The 27,039-nt window shown below is 44.0% G+C and overlaps 1 protein-coding gene and 1 long non-coding RNA gene across 3 annotated transcripts in view; one reads left to right on the top strand and one right to left on the bottom strand.

The window, feature by feature from the left end:
* Positions 1-27,039, bottom strand: part of olf413 — a 111,613-nt gene that overhangs the window by 63,075 nt on the left and 21,499 nt on the right. For both annotated transcript variants that reach the window (NM_001275275.1, NM_168948.5), the window contains exon 2: positions 26-842. In NM_001275275.1, coding sequence (NP_001262204.1) covers positions 26-535 — 510 coding nt within the window. In that variant the 5' untranslated portion in view covers positions 536-842. The remainder of the gene's footprint in view (positions 1-25; positions 843-27,039) is intronic.
* lncRNA:CR45971 (long non-coding RNA:CR45971) lies at positions 7,029-8,205 on the top strand. Its single transcript, NR_133301.1, has one exon. It is a non-coding gene; the product is annotated as a long non-coding RNA:CR45971 (long non-coding RNA).

Genomic DNA, 27,039 nt, shown 5'->3' with positions numbered 1-27,039 from the left:
GGTTTTTATTTTGCGCTTCACTTACCTGAAAATAGGTTTGACCCTTGTCCACCCAGCCGATGGCCATATCGGCACCAGCCAGATTGCCATCGGGCGAGAATCCGAACCCGACGTAGCCCAGGGTACGTGCCTGTATTTCAAATGTTATATCCTGATTAATGATTTGCCATAGTATGCGAAAATCGTCATTCAAATCGATGGCATGATCCCAAATGGGTGTTCCTGACGCTGCCGCCGCCGCTGCCGAAGTTGCCGCTGTTCCGGCTCCGACTCCCGATGCTGTCGATGAGCCCGATGTTTTGTTGCTCCGAGTGGCCAGCTTGCTGGCAGCACGGACTCCGCTGGCCAACAGGAGAAGCAGCAGGAACAAGTTGAACGTGTGGCAGGATATAAAACATCTGATTAACGATAGCCGCCTTGAACTTGAGGCTGTTCTGCTGTGCCGCAATGTTGCTGCCGGGCTTTGTGCTGTTTGTGCTGGTGGGCCAAGTTGAAGTGTTGCTGGTGTCGCAACTGCCTTCCGTGGGTGAGCCATTTTGTGAGATGGTTTGCTGGTTTGCTGGGTGCTTGGGTTTAGCAAATAGTTGTGATTACTTTCCTTGTTGCCACGTTGACATTTATTGCGCGCAAAATCACTGGACGATGGCTCGTAATTACGCAACTTGTGATCCGCTGTGCTTTCTTTGGTCTTATCACAGTTACGAGTATTTACTTAAGCAGTTTTACTCTTCTTGCTGCTTGCTGCTTCCTGCTTCCGACTTGTGCTCATTAGTTTCGCTTGTCACACGAACAAAGCCGCGGATGAACAAAGCTTAAGCTCTGCCTGATCGGGCGGATGCAACCTGAAAGTTGGAAGGAAAGAGAAAAAATGTTATATAATTGCTACAATTTGTTGTCGGCTATAATAGTTGAAAGAACTCGATTCCTGCCCTCGGTCTTCTTTCGTGCTGCAATGTTTAAACGCATATAATTACATAAATTATGAACCGGTATCTATGGGATACACATCCCCAGCTACTCAGATACTCGTCTGTCTACTCAAGCCGCGCAGACATTCATACATCCATCCATTCATCTATCCACACATCACAACAGAGTTGACGGTTAATTTTTGCTGCCATTGTTGTTGTTGGGAGTTCGTCAACATTTTCCTTGAAGCGTTAATTAGCCTGGTCACGCAGTTTTCACAGCAATGTACGTCGGAAATCGAAATTGCTCAGAGTACTCGAGTGAGCGGGAAAATTAAATTCGGCGGGGGGATAAGAACTCAAACCTCAGATGTGAGAACTGGAAACCCACTAAGAGGAAGATGGCAAATTTAGAGTATGATATCTCATTTATCTACTTATTTAAAACGATAAAATTTAAGAATGAAATCATCTGCCATGGAAATCAGTTTTCACTCACATCAAAATATTTCCAGTCTTCACTTAACCACACCATTATCTTTTGTGTCTTAGAATGACTAATTCCCTTAGAATGGCTTTCCCCTCTCCGATGTCAAGCGTCTTCCACATCGCACGCAATTAGTGCATGGTGGCTTGGTCAAAGCAAATCGAAGATAATTACAGCTTGTCATAATTTTAATGAAGAAGGTCGCCCAGAACTGAGCCCGAGTCAAATAGCTGACCGTCTGTCCGGCTGTCTGTCCGTCCGTTTGTTCGTAATTCTGTCCGTCCATTCCGTCTATGCCTCATTCAGACTAGGGCGAGGAATGGGATTTATTGTATTAAATGGCCGCGACTTAGCCAGGCGAACCGCAAGCGCATTGCCGACGTCTAGTCCATCCGTATACCACCAGTTGTCCTCTCTTCAGGCCCTCCTTCTCAGTTGCCATCGCAGCTGTCTGCGCATATTTGGTGTGCGGTTACATTTGATTACATGCCAAAAGTGCTCGCCCAGCCGCCCCCTGTTCAGCCAACACTGTCTTACACAAATCTTTAATTTGACGTCGACGTTTTGGGTAAATGTCAAATGGTTGGTAATTTGTTATAAATAGCCAACTTCCGCTGGCTCGACACAACTCATAGACACCGCCGCAGCTGTGTGAGTGCGTATTGCGTGGATACTAAAATGTATTTGCGTTAATTCCGAGTGCTTAGTCGCGTGTTCAAAGTTGACAAAGGTCAACAAACGCCAGGCCAACAAACAGAATTGTAAAGCCCCAAACGGAGAATGATTTCAGAGACTAGAATGCTTTTCCTCCATTGCGAATAAAGAATGCTCTTACTCACTACCCCAGATAGTAATAACGTTTTGATTATCTTATGCGATGTGCCCTTGGGAAAATTGAATATATCTCAGCAAGATATACCCCGCCATAACAATCTCTTCCTAATGTGGACCAATAAAAGTAATTTTAGGAAGTTCCTGCCATTCGACAAATGTATCTCGAAGATACGGCCCCAATATTCTAGCAGATTCCTATGGTATATTTATAGGTGACTTTTATGTTTCACTTCCTTCCCAACGACAAAGTTATTGTGCCACCCCTCCGCTACACCGCCGTTATCAAAAATGTATCCGAAAGATACACAACAATGAGCTTGATGGGGCTCGGGCTCCTCTTGCTCCATGTTTTCGATGGCGCTGAGTGACGGCCGGCAACGTTAAATGACGTTGATTATAATTATGCGGACTTGTACTTTGTACAACACAGGGCACAGGGTTCCCCTGTTCTTGCTGTTGCTATTGCTGTTTGTTATTATTATTGCTGTCGTCATCATCATCATCATCCTCGTGGTCGTCATTGCCAGGCAGAGTTTGCAGTCTGCAGACTTCGACTGTCGTTGATGGGGCGGTCAGATGAATGATGTCTCTTAAATACAGGCCGAGCCCGGGCGAGACCAATCGTCCTCATCATCATGATTGTTGCTCTGGCCGTCGCTGCTGCTGCCGTAAAATTCAAGCCAATTTAGCCTGGAGGGAGGCAGGTCTGGCAGGTTCCTCCTACTGTCAGGCTGCAGCCTGTGCACAGCATGTTGCCCAAGACCAAGACGACATTCATAAGTACAAGTGGTCCTCAACACAGCCAGCGATGGCATCGTGAGCCCCTCCTGGCCCGAGTATCGATCATTTCAGGAGGTTCTGGAGATTCCACCATCTCCAGCGGACATTCATAAGCACAAGTACTTCGCCCGGGCGCTCGTATAATATTATTACTTGGCAAATTAACTACGCCAAAAGCAAAACAAACACAAACTCGAAGATTGCTCCAGAAACTGGTTCTAAAAGGCACGAAATGGCTTCCGTAGACACATTAGTCGCTTTTACACAAAAACCTAGACAAAGCGGATAGAGCCGGCTGCCTGTAGCCCCCTCTTTCGTCGAGCCCAGGGTGGCTCCATCTCCATCTCCATCTGATGGGAGAGCAAAAAGATGCAACTGAATGAGGCATATAAAAGCCTTCCCAAGCGCCGCGCGGTACAGAAAAAAGAGCCAACAGAAGCGGAAAGAAAGAATGGGAGAAAGAGCGAAAGAAAAGCTGAAAAAAATGAATACAAGTCAAAGACTTTGTCCAATGGGTTTCATCATTGCACGATTTGTAGATGGAGCGGGTAGTTCCACAGGAGGGAAGGCTGTGGCCCCAGATCTGGTGTGTGGCTGCTTCTGTTCGCCGGCAGACGGACAACGACATTGATGAGGATGTTTTGCCATGGCCACAGTGGGGCAAGTCTACACGGAAGAGGTCTCAGGGGGTCCGAAGGAGGTTGCAATAGGCCAAACTCATATTGATTTCAACCCTGAGTTGGAAAATAAGCTAACTAATGCTACTGAAGCTTGATTCTAAGTTCAACAGAATCGCGTCTGATTTACACAGATCACTTAGGAGAATTTAAACTTACAGCTTGCAGCAAATACCATTTCAGCATCCAACTAAAAGACAAGTGTGCCAATCTATTGTTCTAAGCTGTCAATGCTTACGGGAAAATAAATGGTTTTGTTGGCCATTACGGCCATACCCATTGGGAAATTCGATGCCATACAAATTGCTTTCTTGCTTCCGTCATTCTGAGGTATTCCTTTCCCTTAATTGATTCCATTCTAATTACAATATTTAGCCAACTCATTGGCCCAATCACAAGCCATTCCTGCCCTCATACATTTCACACATCATTAATAACGATGGGTTATGATTTGTGCGAACTGCTGTTCCTTTCACCTTCCACATTCATGAGTAATCGAATGCTTTCACATTTTAATATCTCTCACCAAGTGGAATGCTCTCTCACAACCATTAGTAATTAGTACATTTTTTTTTTTTGGCAAATTTCGATACTTTCTAATCGCATCCCAGTGTGCAGTTTGTGGCAATTTCTTTGCTTAGCCGCTGGCCCAGAAACCCGGGGATCGGGAGAAAGGGGCTGGTTGGCTTGGCGTATATGTTTTCATTTAGCAGATACAAGCGGCATGTACACGGGATGCTACTGGGCCTTCGTCATCGTCCAAGATGCTCCATCATGTGGCAGCAACAACTGCAACAACTACAACAACTGCAACATCAATAACAACAGCAGCGATGCCGTGCGTTCTCGTGGTTGTTGTCGATTCCAGAGTTCTGCGGTTGCCGCAGCTTGATTATAAATGTACGAGGCAACTTGTATGACATGTAAGTTGTTGTACTTGCAGCCAGCCGAGTATCTGGGCATCCATGAGAGTGCATCTGTATCTGTACCTGTGTGAACGTGTATCTGGATGCATGTGCATGTGTGGTTGTCACTGCACCTGTCATCCTTGCAGCCTGCCAGCGAAAATTGCCAGTGCCGGCCGTGCGGTGGGGAAAAAATTATTATTTATCGTCAACGGAGCAAGGTTTTCTGAGACAAGTCAAACTGGGAATTATGTGGGTATGTACGTTTATACAGATGCGCTGGTACTCCACTAATTACTGCACATCATTTGCTTACTCGAGTGGCTCTTCTGCCGTCGTTTCCAGGCCCATCAGCCCATCAGGCTCTACCCTCCTACCCATCGAAGCCGCTTCCTCTGCTCGCCGCCTTGCAGATTTAATTGAGTAAAAAAATTGACTAATTAGAGTGAGTCCAAAGCACTTGGCCCCGGGCAACAGAGGCGGTGGAAAAAAACAAGTCTGGGCCGGGCTTGAGTTGAGTTGAGCTGAGTGGGGTTCCTCATGGCGGGAGGGAGGAGGAGGAGCAGGAGAATGAGTAACTACCTGTTCTCATTTATTAAGGCCTGGTCAAGAGCGGTTTGAATCAAAACTGCGCCTGCGACCCAAGGCTTCTGTGTCCATCGTGTGTCGTCTTCGTATTTAATGATCATTAAACAAGCTGGCAGCCAATTGCTGAAGGCTTCTTCTGTCTTGCTACCACCGCTACACTGGATGTACAGTGGTTCGAAAATGAGAAGTTTAGTCGAATTGGGGCTTATTCGGGCAGAGGCCTTTTGGGCGGGATTCATCCGAGACTTAGACCACTGTAAGTGGTCCAGCCGACTGATGAAAACTATTAGTGAAGGCAGCTATGGAGCTGCAAAGTGGCTGCCTTTTATAAATTGCACCGACATTCCAGCAGTTCCTGCCTGGGCTACTCCAGCTCCAAGTCCAGCTCCAGCTCCAGCGTAATTTAAATAATCATAAAACATAATAATAATTCCTTCTATTGGATGCCTGGATGGCCATGTTCAGCGCCCTGCTGCCTGTTGATTTGCTCGTAAGCAATTTTCGTTTCGAATAAATAGTAATTAGTGTGCCGAAAAGAGTTGAGTCCCCTCCCCGCAGGCCATCCCCCGCCACCCCGTGTGCTTTTTATTGGCATTCTGCACCTCCTGCCTCGTTTCACCTGCAAACTATTGCACAAAGCTTTTTGCACTTTGCTGACGTTCTCTGTTTTGGGCACTTTTATTTGACATTTTTCATTAAACACGAAATGAAAAAAGGTTTTCTTGCCATCAAAGCGGCGAAAAGGGGAAAGGGGGAAAAAGGGGGGCTGTCGGCCTCAGAGCTGCGTTGACATAACATTTTTGTATAGCTGCTCCCGACCTCGTTCTTCTCACCACTTTGGCATGGAAGTTTGAAGGCATCTGGGGAAATATGTCAGCGTTGTTTAAGTTTTTAACATTTTCAACTGGGTGCTGGGTGGAGATTGCTATTTACTCTGGCATAATTGGCTTGTCGGCATAGTTATAAAAAGTTATACTTGGGTGCAATTGGATTAAATGCACGGATATATAAAAACACACACACACACTGATAAAAGTTGGCAAGCTCTGGTTATCTTTTGAGTTGGCTCTAACGAAAGGCAAACAAAAGCCAACTTTAAAGCGGAGTATCTGAATCCGAAAGTATCTGAGCTGGGGGATATACATCTTATCACAGAGCATACGTTAATACAGCAGAGAGGGGTTCTATCTCCATATATCGCTCCTCTACGGATGATTGATTGAATTGGCTTGGAATGGTATGGACGGATAACATGGACAATCCGGCTAGGTGGATGACCTTTGGCGAGCGATTTGGTATGCAGGATTATGCTGAGCAAGTTGCAACTTAAATCTCGCAGTCCGTCTGTCTGTAGAATCCAACTCGGCTTACTCTGGGTTTATTTGTGTTGTTAGCTTGCAATGGATACACAAATAGTTGGAGAAAGCTGCCAGCCGCCTTTCCAGCCACCACTCTGCTACTTCCAGCGATTTCTGCTGGCTGTGTGTCATCTTTTTGGCTTATCATCTGCGCATCATAAAACTTGCCTTTTCTCTCGGCTCTTACTCATTCTGCAATTGCGAAACTCCGTTCACTTTTCTCCAGCACTCTGAGTTAAACGAACGTTCCTTTTCTATTCCCAGGCCGGGAACTTTCTTTTGTTTCTGTCTATTGCTATAAGTCGGGACCCCGTTACAACTACCCCCCCCCCCAATGCTCCCTTCCCCACACTTCTCGTAGTTGTGTGTTTTTGAACCAGGCAAGTGAATTTTCTCATTTTGCACTTGATATTGTTGCTGTTTTTGCTGCCTCCTGCCTGGGAAATTCTTCTGCTTTTTCTGTTTTTTTTTTTTTATTTTGGCAGAGTGAAACTTTTCAACAACGCTCTCCCTTTTCCCTCTTTCCCATCACCCCTTCGCATCATAGACCCCTGTGTCTGGGACTGCCTTTTGCATTTTCGGTAGGTATGAAGGTAGGAAATTTAATCTCAAAGTCGTCATCGTCAACGCCGTCGCACTGCCTGTACTTGGCCTTCTTGTTGTTGTTTTCGACGACGTCACAGAAAATATTTAATTAATTTTTCGAATTTTAATTAAAAAGTTTCCGTTCCGTTACGTCATCTGGCCCGGCCCGAGCAGATCCAGATTCCGGAATCCGCATCTTGTAGGCTGTTAGTTTTGGCTGTAGGCTGTCCTTTCTTTTACTGCACCAAGTAGCAAATAACAAATGTTTAATGGCAGGTAACCCGAGACAACTCTTTCAGCCAGCGCCATCAATCAATTCGCTAAGGAGGAACGGAGCTCGCAGCTCCAAGTCCCCACCAAAGTCCATTCCAATAAACATAAAGCAAACACTTAATTGTCTGTCAGCGTTAACAAACCGACAACACAAATATCATATGACCAGGGGGGCTGGGAGGCATTGGTATTTTGGTATTGGTATTGGCCGCTTGTTGTTTCCATAAGCAGACACACACATATATCACCTGCTGCGCACAAAAATGTTTTTTCGACAAAACTTGTAAGAGATGCCAACTGGCTGATAGGGCCTCAAAAAGAGAGAACTCCCTAGCCGAACAGAATACAGAATCCAAAGAAGACAACCCAAGCCGGTCATACCGAACCGAACTAAACTCTCTTGCATGCATTTTGTTATCTGTGACAAAGATCTCCTGGCCATTAAATTAACACTTAATGACTTGTGTGTGCGTGTGTGTAGGTGCAGACGACAATGATGACTAAAGGAAAAGCAGCAAAAAGAAGAAAGACTCTCTGCAGCAGCCACACATCATTAAGAGACAGCAGGGAGGCGTTGCCTGGGCTTTCGTTACCTCAGATATCCAGCCACATCTCTTTGATACCCTGCCAAAAGGGCCTCTCCGACCAGCCTGATGACTTTGTTAGCCGGGCTGAAAGGCTCGGCCTGCTGGCCGAGAAGAATGAAAGAATAGACCCACTGGCATAAAGGACCGTCTTTCGACAATAGATGCCTGTGAACACACCTTGCCCGGGCGAGGAGACTTTTGTCTGGTCCGGGTTATCATCGTGAAAAATGGAATTATGGCACAAGGAAATGGATTACGGCGAGGAAACATTGTGTCCAAGATCTGATTGCTCTTTTAGAGCTCAAAATGGGAGGAAAGACAAGTGAAATATAGACTCTGAAATTTAATTTCGTAGGTTGTAGGGAATATAAATGCATTCCTAAAGATGTATTCAAACTGATTCGTTTATTGAACAATATTCCTTAGATCTTTTGTATTCTTGGGTCTTCGCATTTTATCATAAATTGAATTTTCAGATAAAAAAAATACTACCAATGATCTGTAAACCTTTTATCGAAATTTTCATTCAATAATTTTAAATACAAAGTTTTTAATTGAAACTCTTTTCGAAATACTATTGAATTCCGGACCAAGTAAAACCTTATCTGTGTCTATAAAATTAAATTCCAATCGAATTTCCTCAGCCAAAGGGTATTGCATGTTCGATGCGATTTGGGCCGAGTATTTCTCAGATTCCATCTCATTTGTATCTACATCTCGGGCCGGTATCTTGTTTGCAGCCATAAGTTTTCAAATTGTTTTTAGACTGACAAAATAAATGATGACAGGCGGCACGGCGGCTTTATCGCCGCTCTTTTTCTCCCCATGTCGCTAAGTTGTTCTAATTTTTTGTTCCCCACGAGATCTCTAATGGGCGATGGGCGGGTGCGGGGTGCGATACATGCCTATATGTAAGCTAGATGAATAGATAAATCTGTTTGGGACATACTAAGAAACTGCGTTTCAGAGAAAAATCCACGGGGAGGAGCGTGTGACGACGTGTGGGCAGAAGTGGAACACAATTTGATGTTTCTCACTTAATTTGTTACGGCGAGCGCTTTCCTGCCATTACAAATTTCCTACCATTGGGCCTCAGCAGAAACAAATCTTTTTATGATTATTTAAATGTGTCTGGGGTATTAATTAATCGAATGCAATCATCGGAATCAAGAGGAATTCGACAAGTGGCATAAATATTTCAGTTGCGGCGAGACAAAATCAGTGCAGAACACTAAGAGAGGAAGTGGAGCGCAGTTGGGAGCCACCTGTATCGCTGATTAATTTATTGCATAATTGAACAGGACGAAATCCTCTTCAAGGCTTTAAAATGCATTTGTTGTTCTTGGCTTATGCTCCACCATGATACCTCGTATCCTTCCCGCACGACACTATCCCGTCTGCTCGGGCTTCCTCCTGCTGTTATTTATGAGCTTGCGGTAAACCAACAATCGTGTATGGAGTTTCGGGGGGATTGGGGTGTTTGGGTATTGGGGGCCGGGAAGTGCGTGTGGTGCGTGCTCCCGTTTTGTTTAATTAAGTAGCACAACTGTAAACAAATTAATTTCAATATTAACAAAGAAGATTATTGAAAATCTCTCGCATTATTTACAATGTGTAATGACAAAACAAATAAATTATTAATTTTCCAAGAGCTGCGCCACTCAAGTGGATGACAATGCCTGATATTTCCCTTTGAAACGGCTTGAGGTTCCCAGGGTGCGGGATTCCAGGGGAGAATGTGCACAAAGCAGCCATTTGAGTGTAAACATTCTGTACGATTACAGCTTCGGCTACCGTTTTAATTGTCCCTGCCACAAGCTGAGACGCCATCACCCAGGCACTTCGCCAAGCTACCCAGCTCCCACCCACCCACTTATCCATCCCTCCAAAGCCCCTTAGCGTTTTCTTCAATGTCATGCTCAGCTCAGGAGAAGAGGGCTCTGAATGGGGCAAATGTAGCTTGAAAACTGTGGCTTTTGTCGGAGAACAGCTCAGTTGGCTTAGCCAATATGACAACATCTGGGAGATGGGAGTTGGTCCCCTGGGTGAGTTTAGCTTGATGATGGAAAAGCAAGTCACTTGTTGAAAGGGTTGGCAAATAATAAAAACAATTGTGGCATTGGATTAAATTAGGGAGGTGCTTCAACGCTGCTGGAAAATATAATTGGAGGGGAGCTAAACTTTAATCCGGGTCGTCTTTAGAGCTTCTAAGCTTTTTGTCGGAATAAAAATGAATGTTCCCCTGAATCCCAATTGCTTACATTGGTTGTAATAATTTCAGCACTATATATCCACACTAACCCACCTCTGTTGAGCCTCTTCGTATTGAACTTCCACCGCTCGTATTAACTTGTCTGATCTTATGTCATCATATGCGTTTAACCTACATGGCCATCTCGACATTTGCAAAACTTGGCAGGACTTTTCGTCCCCTTCCCCGATTTGACCTTGTCCCCTAGCACAACCTTGTGGGTCGGCCATTCCAGCTGCCTTGACTGCTGGTGACGTGGTGTCATGACAAACATGGTGGTCGGGAGGGAAGAGTGCTGGGCAAACAATTAATAAAGCTCAATGTCGACTAAGTCTGTGTAATAAACCAAAACCCTAAGCTAGACAATTAAAGCACAAAGCCCTTAGATCGCTTTCGAATGCCATCGAATGGGGGCTGTCAAAGGCAGTGACAAGACATTGAATACATGGTTCATGGTTCCTGAAGACAAGAAGGCGCTGAGCGGCCACATAAATATAGCCGGAATGGAGGAAATCTTTGGCTCATTTAAAAAATTAACTTCGAGTACCTTGCCAGCGGCAAAAACGGGGAACGGAGACACGAAAGCGATTTATTGGCTACGCAAGATAAATGGCAAAATGTTTACAGTTTCCCAGCGCCCCGCTTTCACATTGAAAACGAAATGTAAGCATTTTCCGCAAAGGTTTTTTGTTGTTGCCTGTCGAAAAACTTTCGGCAGGTTTTCGCTTCTTTTCCTTTCTTTTTATTCCCCCCATCTGCTGTTTTCAGTTGTTGCTGCCTTGCTACACATGCGATAAAAATTGCTCAAATAAACTGGGCAAAGGACTGTGGGCCGAGGAGCGACTCAACTGAGCGACAGGAGGCGGCGTCTGCAGCAAAAACATCATTAGCATTACCAAATAAATCACATCCGTTTTTCAGCTACGGTCCGAGTCCGAAATGCAAGTGATGGACAGGGGGCGGCACTCCACCGAATAAATAAAATAAAATGATAACAACAAGGATTGGTGTATATAAAAAGGTACGGACTACAGGATACCACAAAGTGTGTCCTTTCTCAGTGGAGTGTTGAAATAGGCACCCAGCATACGATTATTATTGTTTCATGTTGTTCTTATAACACATAATCTTCCAATCTTGCAACTGTTACAAGTCGATCGTGTTGTTTTGTCCCCGGGGTCAAGGTTTTAACCGAAGGATAACTAGCGGTTTGTATAAGTGCTATCATTTCAGACACATGATTTTTTTGCATGAATAATATTGAATAATGAAAGTAATGCAAACACGAATAAAAACTTGATTTTTAAGAACGATTGTCTAGTTAGAATATCAAAGCTATTGCAAGCATCGGTAACCTCTGAGTCTGGTAATTTCTGGTAACCAGATCACTTGATCTCCTGCACTTAATTGTGTTGAATCCATCCGATTTGTTTGCAATACTCTTCTGACACACAAGGCGCGGCTCATGGTACTCGTATACCCTTGTCATATATGGCTATCCGTGGTGTATGAAAAGGATAAAAGCTTTGAACACCGGAGTGCAATAAATTTCTCTCGTGACGAGCATAAAACTTTTTAAACACAGCGAACGGCAGAGGAAGGGAGATGGGGCGGCGATGAAAGAGATGGGGAATGCCACAATGGCTCCAAAAGCAATACAAGCGCATAGCGAAGCGGCAAGTTCCGTTCCTTTGCCACCCACTGGCCACAACCATGCAATCCCCAGTAATGCACACATATGGAAAGGGAGCTCAACTGTGTGTGTAGTCGCTGCTGCGCTTCTCGCTCCTTTCTCTACTTTTTTCTTTTTTATTTTCCTTTTTATTTGTGTGCATCAGTTTGGATTTTGTGGTTTGATCCTGCATCCTACTTGCTACATACTTCGGCTATCCCTCAGCGTCGTCGTTGCTCCGCCGATGATAAAGTATGCCAACTGTCAGCCCGCTCCCGTCTGCCACGCCGCCCACACTGAACCGCCCATCTCGTCGGATGCCTGCCTGCCTACCAGGCAATACATCAGCTCAGCAACTTTGCTCAATAAATTTTCCTGCACAGCGCTGCAGCGCTCAAAAGCCGGCGCCCCGCAGTATGCTATGATTTTTACTCATGTGCAAAGGGTGGGCGTTCGATGGGCATCCTTGGGGCGGAATGCAGTGGGCGGCAGCCTAAACAACTTGCTTACCATAAGTGGGATGGATTATGAGGGCCGGAGGGGTCCGACTAACGGTTTACCTGGGCCAGAAGTTTTCTCGCGTTTAAGTTATTGGAATACGACGTTTAAACTTTTTTACTTATTTTATTTTCTTGGGAACAAATTCAATTATTTTATCTTCCTAAAGTGTTCAAAGTGACTCAATTCAAATGTATTACAGGCGCGGAAGGCTTGATTTAAAAAAATTCAATTGACTTTGATGCTGTAACTACTACTCTCAGTAAAGAAACCTTTTTACCTCATAATCAATTACCTCATATACCCGCCTACGGAGCTACCCTTGATCTTGCGAGTATGAAATTATAACAAGTTTTGTAACAACACGGAGCGTTTACATTGTTCCACCGCCAACCAGGAGTGACTGGGACTATGGCCTGTTTAACACAGGAGTTCATGCTGCCCGATTTCCTGCCCTTCTGACCGCACGGCCGACCGATTCGACCATCCTGCGTCCTGCTTGTGTCCCGTCACAGTGGCAAATTTTATTGTTGCCCCGGCTGGGTCCAAATCGGTAAGCGGTCGAGGACAAGAGGGTGGGCGGTGTGGCATTGGCCGTCTGTGGAAAAATCTGCATTGGACATAAATGTCAACACCCGAGGAGACAGAGCAGAGAACAGAGAGGCTTCCCCTACATTTGTGCATGTGTGTATTCGTGCGGATTCCTGTCTAAACCAATCTGCAATCAGCTGCAGCTTTTGGCCTGCTCCATTCCATCCTTCTGCCCGGCTGCTGCTCCATTCTGTTCGATGGTGGCTGGCCTGGCCTGGCCTGGCAACCGCTCGTATCTTAATTTTTGGCCAGTGCCCTGCCGGCTTTGACGAACGGGACGGGAAATGGCCTCAAAAGATGCATTCGAGAACGTTGCAGACATTTTTGGCCAATTGGCGAAATGGGTCAACCGAAATAAGCGCAGTTGAGCACTGCACCACCCGCTGTACGAGCCCCCTCCAATCATAGCCGTCGTTGCAATTGATTGAATACGTGATGTCCATGCAAAAAACAAACTTAAAATCCTTGCCAGACGCCACCTCCAATCGAAATCGAAAAGTGGTTTTAAAAACGAAATTGCTGCAAAAACGTTTGCACACTTTTAATCAATAATAAAAGAGGAGTACGACGCGAACGAAGGATGGAAAGGAATGAGCATTTGGCGTGTCTAGGCCTGGTCAGTTGGTTATGGCCAACTGGGTGGTGGCTTCCGGGATGCGGCAGTGGAATGCGGACGAGGTCAGCGGTGAGCGATTGAAAGCGATTCAGCCCTTCCTCAAGACCCCGCCCCCAAGACGCCCACTCAAGTGGTATATTTCCTGATGCATATTCAATTAGGCAATTGAGCAATTATCATAATTTTCAATAAGTTATGACCGACTGATAATTTGGCCCCATTGCAGCGGATGGAAGCATTCCAACTTTTCGGCAAAGGATATTGGTGGATTGTTTGAAACGACCGCAGATTATCTGCTAGGTGTCATCATATAGTCTATTCCCAATTTGCAACAGACAATTGCAACAGATTCTCCTGTCTGACCCTAACTGGCTGGACACAATAATTTATAGGAATCCGCTTAAAATTTATTGCTAAAAAAGAGAAATGACGGCGTTTGCGGAATGGTAATTATATGGAGAGCCATACCGAATGGTAATTGTTAATTAAAATTGAAATCGAAATGAGAACTTGGTCGCTCATTGGAGCAATTTGCAAACTGCGCTGATTAATTTATTTGTATTAATAGCGGGCGGGTCCGGGGAAAGAGCGCCGAGAGCTTAATATTAAAATTCCATTTATTATTAAAAAACTCGATATAACTCCATAAATATCTGGTCGGTGCGTCAAAGGGGGCGGTGCGTAAATTGAATAAATTTTCGTTAATTGTTGTCGCGCACCTGTGCGTATCCTTCGTGTCCTTCGGCGGAGTCCAGCGGCTGCCTCCGATAGTCGTGCGGTCGAATTGTGGCATATGAAAAAATATTAAGTGACACCCTCATGCCACAACCCGCCCCCTGACCCCTTGCGGGCACATTGTCTGCCCTTTGACATGCAATATATAATTTTTGCGCTATGGAGGCTCTCCGCTTTCCGCTATCTGCTCCTCATTCATTCTCCATTCAAACCAAAACCGAGGCGAGTCGGTCTCATCCCAGATGCTCCTGGCAATTTGTTGTCTTTTTTTGTGGCACGGCCAGCGAGTTTAATTAATTTACATGGAATTTACAACAACAAGCGAGGCCAACTACAACTACACGCGACATGTGAAAGTTTAAACGGGAAAGGTGAAAAATGAAAAATAATCGAATTGACTGTCCGACCACGAAGAGATACAAAAATGTCCACCGATATATACGTACATCCCCATATGTATGTATGTACACATGATACATACATGCATATGTGGCCTTGGGTTAAAAGGCCTAATGCCGATTCACATGACATCCGACATTTTCCGTGACCAGACAGAGCCAAGTGGCATATATTTTTGTAGTGGGGTTGAATAAAAGTTTTATTAATATGACTAGGCTTGTGGGTGGGGATTCAACCTACTGCGACCAACAGATTTATTGATACCTTTTGACGAATTTACAGGGAAACTTTTAATGCTTGACAAAACTTTAAATTTCCAACTTAGGACATGGTGAAGCCAGGAGAGCGGAATGACAGCGTTTTACAACAAAAAAAAGACCCCTTACATTTTGCATACTGATAATGGGGCCATCGTGTGGGAATCAGTCCGAAATCAACTTTCAATCATTAAGCCGATTTGCATTGTCCAAAATCCAACCATAAACATGTGCGTGCTATTGTGCCCAATAAAACAGGAAAGCACAAACAAAAGGACCGAAAAACCATTTAGCCAGGTCCACAAAACATTTTCATTTTCCAGCATGCCCTAATCCGCAAGCAAAGCTCGAAAAGTGCAAAAATATTTCGGCAAGCAAAAACAATACAAGTCCGAAATTTAAATATGAGATGTAACAAAGAATTCTGCAGAGCTAGAAATATATTTGGCCAAGCATAAGACAGAAGATTTATCTGCGTAGGTGTCTCTAACCAGGCTCTAACGATTTAGCCCGCCTGCTACTGAGCGAATACACGTTCTATGTTAGATGCGCTCTACACACACACACTCTAATGCATATGTTAATGGGAAAGCATTTCTCTGCTGCTGGCAGTGCCGTATTCATTTATCAAAAATAATATATTAAATTGCCAGCATTGAATGATATTTTAATTTGCATCTTCGTCTCTGAATGTTTCCTTTTGAATAAAACATTAAAATGTGAACATCTACTCTATGTCTATGTCAATGTACGTAATGTTCTCTCTTTCTACCAGCATGAACATCCACATATCCACATTGTCAGTGTGTGTGTGTGTGTTTTCCTCTTATCTTTATTTATTCAAAAGATAATTTTATGTGTTCCGCAGTCGAAGCATAAAATTACTATGTCGAATATTGTTTGAGCAAATAAAAACGGAACTGAATAAGAGTCACATGCAAAGTGGCGAGGCTGTGTGCGGAGTGGGTGGCACGAGAATCATGCATCACCAAAAAATGGCTGCCTAACTGGGCCTGTGTGCGTAAGTGTGAGTGTGCGACTGTGTGTGTGTGACAGGAAATGCTATGCAGACTAGAGAAAGCGGAAACGGCATCAGGAAAGTTCATTTACATTTATATGGTCTGCTTACAATGTTAACGCTCATGTAAGAGTATGTGATGCTGTACCCCGTGCTCCAATCGCCCCTTCAAACATTACTACCCAGGACACCCCGTCTCTGTTTGAGGAGTCAGTGAGTCGTCGCCCGGTCTATTTGTCTGTTTGCTCTATCATTCCAGCCTTTGCTAACTGATAATCTTTATTGCAGTGAAGTATTTAATTTAATAAAATAACGAACAGACTTCTTTCCACCGCCCCTCGCCAGCCGACCAGACCAAATCTCCTCCTGCTGACCCGGCAACCCCTTGCAGTCATATTTTACAATTTATTTAATTTTTAGACTTTTCCTCCTTGTTTTTATTGTCATAGTAGCTGTGTGAGTGGAAGTCGGTTCAAAAAAGCGTATAAATGATAAACACGCATAAAATATGCCAAAACAACAATTGGAGCCAATAAGCCAGAGTTAGGCGTTGTTTTGTTCAATATTTGTCCATATATTTCAGTACTTTTTATAAAAGCACTTTCTAAAACGTATAAAATTAAGAGAAAATGTACGAATTGGGAAAAGGATGTGGTACCTTTAACGTCCCCCATCATTTTTTTTAATTGGAATCAATTTTTGGTCCTTAAAAGGTTTGCATTTTTCTTACGTGGTTAGTGGTCTTTTTAGATGGATTATCCCTCCAACGACTCAAGCCTGTTTGCGACCTCATTTCTCAGTTTTCTTTGTTTATGGAAAATCATATTTTCCCCCATCACTGCTCTACGATAGGCAATTTTTTATGGTTTTTCATTTCAACAATATTCAGAGCATGAAATTTATATTTGCTGTATGCCACGGTTAAATTATTATTTGTCGAGTTAGAAAATGTGTCGCGATATAATAATAAATCCAGAAGCAGCAGCAGGACGTGGTGGGGCGGAGGGAGTAGTTCGGCGTGCAGTTTTTGGTTTTTGATTTCGGTTTTTGGCAGCCAACTCGGCGCCTTTTGTTATGGTCCCTGATAAATTGTGGCTGATACAAATACTAAAATAAGGCAGAAAAATAACAACTGCGAGCACAGAAGTGTGCAGCATATTTACATAGGGGGCTTGGGCGGGAGCAGTGTGCCTAGACAGAGCAAACAGTAAATAAATAATGTGGTTAAAAATTTGCCTACACGCATGTGTGAGTGTAAGCGCGAATGAAGTTTGACTTTGAATAATGTTTGGATTGTCCCTGGCAGCTGAGAGAGACAGCGACAGCGAGCGACAGAGCTAGGACAACAAGGACAAAACACAGGCTGTCGCTGGCGAGAATAAATCGAGAAATTATAGAACTGTGACTAGTATAAGAAATGGTCTAAGACCGAACCAAACAGAACCAAGCCGGGACCAGGGAGCGTGAAAAGATATATGGCCGTCAGTTAAGAGCCAGCAGCCGAACAAGAAAGCTTCGGGCTCAGCCTCAAAGTCAGCCTCGATTCCTCCATCTCAAGGTGCCACATGCTCCAGCTCCTCCAACTTGAGCAACTACCAGGAGGAAAGTGGAAAATGCAACATCTGTTGTGCTCGCAGTCAGCAAAAGTCGGGCCAAAAGTTATCCAGATAATAAGGTGGAAAAAACAAGAGAGCCCCAAAAAGGCTTAGACTATGGATATGATCTAAAGGCGGCCAAAAGCGACCTGGCAAGCTTCTAGTAAATATTGGTATAAATAAGCAAAGTAACCATCCATCTCATGTTTTTTACATCAATTATTTATTTTCTTAAATAATTCTCACGACTTTTGAAAAAAAGTAAGCCTCTCAAAACAACCTTAACAGAGGGTATCAATCTGTAAGCCTACCCCACAGCCATAAAAATTGTTGTCGTTCGTGTGAGCTTTTTATATGCCAATGGCCGGCAGGACATAAAAATTGTTTATTAACAAATCAACAGCAATAACAAAGGCAGGGCCCCAGGCTGGGCGGAGGGTCAAAGTGAGGGCTGCTGGGACATTGACAAAACATTAAAATCAGCAAAAATGTTATTTGTTTCCCTTCGATGTTTTTATTTTTTGGTCGCTTTTGATGCCGGTGGCATTTTTCAAATCGCTCGACTTACGAAAATGCAATAAATTGCAGACGTAGTAGGGATTTTTGCGCATAAATTTTATAAAAACGAGAAAACTCACCGACGGATGATGATGATAAAAGCGAAACGACGCACCAAATATATATGTACAGGAAAAAATTATATATATGTGTGCGAAAGGCCAAGACGACGACCTCCAACGACTTGGAGTTGAATCACCAGAAGGGGGAAAGGAATATTTATCAAGCAAAAAATGCCAAGGCAGCTCAATGATTGGAAGTTCAGAAGGGTGCTGGGTTAGGTCGCAGGGTTTCAATATTTATGCATTATGGATATTAGTTTGAACCACAGGAAAAATACCATTAAAAGCAAAAGCATGAAGTCGATTACGCGCCAAAAGCAAAAATTGCAAGGCCCCACTAAGGGGCAGTGAATAGGTAGTAGGGTGGAGTTGATGCTGGAATGGGATGGCATGGGATGGGATGGAACGTCGACGAAGCGATTTCCAACTGACAGTCCCAGTAGTCAAAGCCAAGAGCATAGATAAAATCAATTTACTTGAATTTCTTCTCCTCAGCTACTCCTCCACGCAGCAGTCCCAGCATCTTGAATGTGACAAAGCCTTGAAGGGGCAGAAGATTGTGGTGCGGCGGAGGAGTTGAGGAGGTGGAAGTGGGTGGTTGAGCGACAGCAGCATCTGCTGCTCCACCAGCTGAACAGACTGGTGGGGCACGCCACCGCCTACCCACTCCCCACCGCTGTCGCTGGCATTTTTCCTTTTCCTTAGATTGCCAGCGACATTTCGACTGAGCTGCAGGATTATTGCGGCGGTGGCGGTGGCGCTGGCGTTCTCCTAGCGGAAGTAAGTCTTTGGATGGAGCTGGGGTAGCGGGGGAGAAGCAGGAGACAATTTGCTTGACGTGCAACGTGTGGCGAGCGGAACTAACGCAGGTTTTGCCACCAGCCAAATCCGAAGGATTTCTGGATACGGGATCCCTGTGTGAACTTGTTTGTGTAGCGGTTACATCGTTAGTGAGAAAAAGTGTCATGGAATTCTAGCCGTCATAAGTCAGCGTCAATGGGAAGAACAATGTTCGCGATAACAATTGATGACTGAGCAGCCTTCCCAGGAAAACAAAAACAAATGGAAGGGAACACACTTCAGCCGCGCTATCTACCCGATCGGCGTGGCTTTAACCCTTCCGCGCTGGCGCATAATTATCCCTAACTATCTAACCCCGGAGTGCCTTTATCCCTATAAGTTATCGCCGTCGGTAACCGCTCGAATCAATCGACCAACTCTCTGACCGCACTTTCGCCTAATTTATGCCGCTTTTCCTGCGCTTCCGCTCCGGCCGCACATAAATATTCATCATTAATACGCTTTACGCTTTCGCCGACTATTGACATTGCCCCCGCCCCCAAGAGAGACCCTCTTGCCAATAACCATTTAATTAAAAAAAGGAAAGAGTGGAAAAGTTTTTATACCCCGCCCCCCGGACTCAAATTAAGCGAAATTCTATTAAAAAAGGGCCCAACCAGGGAAAAGCAAACAGAACAATAAAAGCAAAACAGACATTTGCTAGTTCCTTCCATTTTCCGACCCCCACGCACCCATCGTTAATTTTTACGGTACTACTCGAGAGTCGTGGAATTTTATGACTTTAAAAGCCATTTTAGAGGCCTCTAGTTTTATTTGACAATGTAAACCCGCCCGCCCCTGCATAAAATTGGCGTACAATATAGACGAGTGATTCAAACCAGGTTTCACCCGTGTAACCAACTATCAAATGGGGCATTCTATGGATGCAGGCGGCGCAAGGGTTAAGTTGTGAGCCACACACAGCGCGGAAAAGAGCGAACTTCTGAGGAGCCTGGCGATAAGGAAAGTGCTACAATAAAATGGTTAAAGAGCAGACATTAGCCAAGTTAAGACCGACCTTTATCTGCCCCTCCTCCGAACCAGTGCATTTCAAGCCCCTTTCGTTCGGCTGAGTCACCGACATCCATGAATGTATGTATGTATGCATGTACAAATGTAGCTGAGCCGATAAGAAATTCCCATCTACATATCGGCCCCTGATGGAATATTAATGAAAAGCCACATCGGTTTTACGGCCAAAGTGGTAGCAAATGGAATTAGTAAATGGCCTAAAGACCAAGATAGGGTGGCTCAGATAAACTGTCATAATTCAGAGGACGATCGACGAAATGGAGATGCATTAGCTCGCCCAACATCGTGTGTCCGCATAATAAAGTATTCGTTAAGTGAAAAACTCACTCGATTTAAAAGCAATATCATTTGGTGGCTTACGAACCTGCAACGAAAAGAATGATAATAAATAAATTAGTTTGGGCCAAAAAAGTGTATCTTAATATATTATTATTTGTTTGTGTGGTGTTTGCAGGCATTATACAATCGATTAACATGGGTTTTTCCATGAAACAGACTTGTCAAAGGCAGAAGCCCGGCCGCAACTTAAATCAACAACCGAAAGCAAACATAGCGCCATGGAGCGCCGGAGTATAGTCCATAAAAAATGTTGCGCAATAATTTTTGAATAGTGTGTAAACAGTAGCAAAATGCATAAAGTCAACTTCCGGCTGTAAAAATATGTATGCACAAGCAGCGGCAATGCAAATATTGTCATAATCATCAGCAGCAGCAACAACGAGGCCAACAACAGCCATCAACAATCTCCGCCATGAGGCATTTGGCTTTGTTTGTTGCATAAATAAGTTTCAATTCGCCAAGAGAGGCGGGAAACGGGAAAGTGCATTTGGTCGGTCTTGTCTGTCTCATTACTGGCTCATAGTGCAGCAGAGTGGGCCAAAGAAAATGTCAACGGGATGGAGATGCAACAACTTTTTTCCACACAATTTCCCACTGCACTACAACAGCCACAAAATGTAACGAATTTCCACTAGGCAGCGAACCAAGCAGGTAAGGGAACTGATGGAAAACGCTGCCGAAAAATGCATTGAAATTTCCATCCGAATGAATTTCCACACAATCCGAAAACCTTTGTTTGGTAGTAAAAGAGCAGGTAAGCAGCAGCGGACAAAAAACCAAACGAAATTCACGACGACGATATGAGTCACTGGTTCAGCGCACTTCAAACACACACAGTATCTTTCCGCGCTATTCATCCAATTGAATCTGCTAATGAATTACTGTACTTCTGTGCAGCCTCTAATCAGCGAATTCTGCCGGAAACGATACATACCTAACTTCACCCCACCCAATCGAAAAATCTTTGAAATATGCTTTGCCTGCGTAAATCCCACGATGCTTATTCACATTTGGCAATTGCAAATAAATTCTACATCATTATTTAGTAAATCTCTTGACTTTTGTACTTCGATGAATAAAAATACATAACAGGGCGACGGAGAGGAGAGACGTTCCACTTCAGAGCAGCTCCCAACTTGAAGTTGGCAAAAGTTTTTCCTCGCTCTTTTTGGACTTAGCCTGCTGGCAGGACGAGGGCAACTTTGTTTTGCTTTTTAGTACTTTTGATGACTTTCTGCCGAACAGATGTCGATATAATGCTAAATGTAGTTATATGCCACACACACAGCAGCAGCACAAGCAAGCGAACAGGGGCAACTGCAGCACCAGCAGAAAGGAAGACCTATACACTGGAAAATATAAGTCTGATAATTGAATCTTATGTTTTGCACAATGCCTAAACCTTATCTTGACTTTATAATCCACATTCAACCGAACGGTTATCCATTAAAAAATCAACGGAATGTGTCGTATATTAATAACATTGTTTTATTAGCATTGCAATTTTGATATAACTTGCTTTGAACCAAGGTTTTCTTGCTGTGCAGAAGCAGCAGAAAGAGAGTCCTGGGGCCACTTACATGCAGGCAGTCGCAGCTGGAGTGGCCCAAACCACAGGATGAAAGAGCGAGCGGGCTAAATAGAAAGCGGAGGAGAAAACTCCAATGAGCAGCATCAGCAGCGCCAGACTTTTCCCTGTTTTGTTGTGCCTCGCTGTTGCTGCCTGCACACACTCATTTGATTTGAAAAGATGCAGGCAAAGGATGCCCAGGATCGTGATGGAAGGACGAGGGTGGGGGCGGCCAAGGGGAGGCTTCCAAACAGCCATTAAAGTCGCGTTGAGTCGCAACGACGTTTTTTTTATAAACGACATAACTACGTCAAACCAAGTTAACCAACAGCAGCTGCACTGAGCGAAAATGGGCCAGCCCTTGCACCACACACACCCCCCCCCCCCTGAATCACTTTTTTGAAACCATTTTTCTCGCAGTGCCTGGGGCCACCTTTGTGCATTTTCCGTCATTTATTGCAACTTTGTTTGCCATTGCCTTCGCCAGTCGGTAGTCCCAGTCTACATTCAACGCACTTAGTTGCACCTTCCCCTTGCAACAAAGGCGCCCTCTGCCAGACGTTTTTAACAAAATGAACAAGCTGGCTGAAGAAGATGAAGAACGGCACGGGCACAGGAACAACAACAATGCTACTCCATACTTAATTAGCTGTTTGCCAGTTAAAAATAATCAGCCCCTACCAAGCCAAAAAGCAAATGAAAGTCAGTAATGAAGAGGAGCGAGTGAGTTGGAGAGTTGGAGAGCGAGGGAGAAGCAGGATAGCGAGGTCCGGATACAAAGTTGCTGTTATTGCCCAGCTCTGCCTGCATTTTGTTTGTTATATAAAACGCTGTAACAAATTTTTCATTAAAAGAAATCTAGAGATGCTGCTAAAAGAGTCGACAAGGAGAGCGAGGGCCATAAAAAATGGCTGTGGCCAGCAAGGAGTCACTGCAAAGGCGAAATAAAAATGAACGAAAGGATAAAGGAGCCGTACGGCAAAGTGGACGAAAGCAAATGAAAACCACCTCTCCTTCTGCCCGGTAAAGTTGCATCAAGATCTCTGGGATGATAAGTACCGGGAATTCGTTAGGAATTTACTATAAGATCTGGAAAATGAAACTAGAATTCTATTCAGAAGAAAGCAAATGAAGAACTTTCTTGGAGATACCTATAGTTTCAATAAAAGATAAATGGGCCCATTTCCGAGCAACACATTCACGTACCCTCAGAATGGATTCACAAAAAACGAATCTTACCCCGACTACAATGTTTTGACTTCTCCATTGAGGCTCCCCATAAACTTCACTTTGTACGGGAACCGCTCTTTGTTATGGTTTCATTTGGCTTAGAGGCGATCCCCTTTGCCTTATTAATAGATCAACATAAAAGTCAGATTTCAATGCCTTGTGGACTCCCATTCAAATGCAGATTTCCACTACCAACCGAACACCAAGAGATGGAGAACTAAGGGCCCTCATATTACCGACAAATATTGCTCCCCTTCTCCAGCTGCGTTACTAAAACTATTAACTAAAGAGCTGGCATAATTAAAAGGCGTGATGGACTCATCGCTACCAGTCCCCACGATTAATGGGCCAGAGGGTGCTCCCATTTCATCATATCACGACGTCTCGATTTCCCCGTTCTCGATCTCATTCGCATTCCCAGTCCGGACTCCCGTCCCGTGCCCATTCCTAATGCCATAAATAAAAATCAGTTTATGTGCGGACTCTAAAAAACTTTTCTTTATGCGCTTTACATAAAAATAAACCACACATAGAGTCGGAAAACGAGATGGAGGAACGAAATAAGATGTGGGGATGGATACTAATATAGATGAGGAGGAAAAAATCCGCTTGAACGAACGTGATATCAAGTTTCGAACATAAATCAAGCTCACGCCCCCGAAATTCATATATAGTATATGAATGTATATGGACGCTAGGCAACCGCAAAGAGTTCCCCCGAACTCCCGATTCCTCACTCCAACTCCGGCTGAGAGCACAACTCAAACTTTTGGCCAAGCCACTAAAAACAACTAATTTATGACGCCAACGATGTTGGTAGGAACACATAGTAAATATTTTTATTAAATATTTTATGGTTTTCATTACACATCGACACCAATTTTAGCTTGTGCTTTATTAAAGCCCCTGGAACACATGATGCATACATAAGAAAGCGAAAATGGGCCAGGGGGAGTGGAGCGGGCGGAAATGGCGCCAAGAAGGAAAATTTCACTTTTGCCACAGCCAAGTCAGCAAAAATCCCCGCAGATGTCGAATCGGGATGCAAAACTCCCGAATAAGGTAACAAATAAACACAGTGACAGATAAATGGCTAGGAAGATGGTTATATTAGATTATTCGAATAGCATAGTGTTGCTGGCAATTGTTTTATTTGAATTTATTTGTAAAATAAATAATATCTCATAATGAGAATCTAACATATTAAATGCAACAATGCATCTACAGTATTTTTAGCTAAGTTAATACCATTATTTTAATTTTACGCCTTTATAGTGCTCATCTCCTTCGTATACCCACTGAACACCCTGCAAAACCGACTAAAAAACTTTGCCTGGCAGAAAAAGAGCTGGAAAAAGAATATAAAAATAATAAAATGTGCGAAATGCTTTTGACAATTTCATTCAATTTCCAACTTATTTCAACAAATTGTTTGACTTTGTCAACGAGACGACGTAGGCGACATGGAGTTCTCGAGGAGGTGTATGCCACTTGGATAAGAGGTGGTTGGAGAACTAAGTACTGAGAACTGAGAACCGAGAAGCGAGAACCAGTTTCCAGTTGCGATTTGTCACCGCAGACAAAAAGCAATCACATGTGTGCACAGTCAGTCTGAGGCGAATGGGGAATATCTCTGGGTCGTGCACCAGAAGAACAACAAATAAACAGGCTGGCATAGCGCACACAATTGTCTAATTTTAGAATCTTTAAGATACACTCAAAAAGATATCAAGCGGGGGAGGGCTGGACTGGCAGACATGCTGGAGGCCTTGTCATCGTATTAGGTGTAATATAAAAGTCATTTAATGACATTGACTGACATTTTGATGTTTCATAAAAAGCAACTCGAGCAGACGATGAAGAGGCCTACAAGGCGATTTCGGGAGGGGTGTGGTTGAGGAGGAGGATGGAAGAGAGCACCACGCACACACTCGCACACACAGGCACAATAGTTTGACAATAGCAATAAAAGGCCTACACAGACACTGACAGATACAGAGACTGAGGCGCATACACTGAAGTCCTTGCTCGTCGCCTCAGCTTGACGTACTTGTCGTATCGCCTGGCATCTTCATTGTTGGCGCTTTTCCCTGGAGCTGCCTGGAAATGCCGCCCCCGGCCACCCCTTTTGGCAGACATTATTGCCGGCATTTCCATGTGCGGTCCGTACATTGGCGTGCGAGATTTTCCACATATTCAAAATTAATTCGTTCCCTTATTCATATCCTAGACACATTTGTACCCACCGAGCTCAGTTATAGAAGCACGTGCTCCCTCGACGGCTTTTCAACTGCGGAGCACCACAATGTAGGCGAAAGATACAAAAGGAGCCGAAATCTGTGCCGCTCCGTGTTTAAAATATGCGTTAAAAAGCCAACCACTTTAAGGATCCCGCAGAAAAATGGCAAGCGTGCACAGAGGCGAAGGAATTTTGTTGTACGCAAGCCAAAGGAGCTGAAAAAATTACTTCGGCAGAAGGCCCGACATTGTGCTTTATTGTATTGTTTCTAGTTTTCTAAGAAATCCCAAGAGCTTCCCACATTCGCAGAGTTCCAAATGGTTCCGAAAACATTTGGAGGGCTCCTTGGACCTTATGCATGCTATATATTAACTTTGAATTGATTTGTTGCTGGCGAAAACTTAACATAAGTCTTACATATTAATCATTTTATCTCAAGTTTTAAAAAAATCTATATTTATCTATATATTTCAACCGTGCCTTACTCTTCAATCTTTTTTCGGCTTCATCATCTCCGAGAAACCCTACAACCTTTTTATAAAGATTACCTTCATTATTATTATTTCTCAATGAATTTCCAATCGATTGGATTTCTTTTAGATTAGTTTTCAAGCTACCGAGATTGAGCAATCCACTCGGGTTACGTGTTTCTCTCAGTCGCTGGACGTCTGTCTTGGACGCACTGCTAAACCCTTCTTAAATTTCCATAAAACTCGAGTACTGATGCCACCTTATACCGCCTATCCAACTGCTCTCCGCTGAGCACACATTCCTCCCCCCTGACCATCCTTTTGCAGCATGGTAAGCTTCCCCTTCCCCGCTCCCCGCGATTCAATTAAACTTTGCACTGCTGCACCGGCTAAGTCCGCTTGCTCACAACTTTCCGTCCAAAGTGGGTCTTCATCTTGTTCGGCGCTCGCTGCCTAAGCCGCGCTTAAATACCTGCCTTAATATCCCCCGCTAATCTGCATGGCCACCGCCCAGCGAGTGGCGGGAAAACCTTTTAGCGTGCATTAACTGTAGCAGACCCCCAACAGCAGCTATGCCAGCCAAAATGGAGAAAAAATGGAAAAACAAAGTGAGCCGGAGTCGTTGGCCAGGAGAAACTGAAATGCTTCTTAAATGCTCGCCGCCTTCTTCCTCGTCAGCTTCTTATGAATTTAATTTTAGGTACGTAATTACTTTGTAAACACATGAGCAACGACAAGGGGATGATGGCAGAAGTACACGTGGAGAAAACTATTTATATTATAAATGTTGCAAACAACTGAGAATGAAAGACTAAGCGAAATTCCCTCAATTAGTGCTAATAAAATGGGTCGGTAAATTCATTCGTGCAGATTCGTTCGGTAAAAGGGAATGTAAGAGAGTTATATTTGTTTACTATTAAGTTAAATATACTTTAATTTTCCATTGTGTAATTATGTACCAGAACACCGAAACCCATAAAAACTCCCGACGCGGCTGGGGAAAAACTTAAATTTTTTGCCCTGGCCCAAGCCAGGGGAATTGGCCAAGTGCTTGAGCCACCGGCAGCCACCACTCGACTGCATCT

Source organism: Drosophila melanogaster, chromosome 3L (genome assembly GCF_000001215.4).
Source record: "Drosophila melanogaster chromosome 3L".
Classification (NCBI taxonomy): Eukaryota; Metazoa; Arthropoda; class Insecta; order Diptera; family Drosophilidae; genus Drosophila; species Drosophila melanogaster.
Note: the sequence above shows the minus strand (reverse complement) of the source record. Positions and strands in the feature narration are given on the sequence as shown.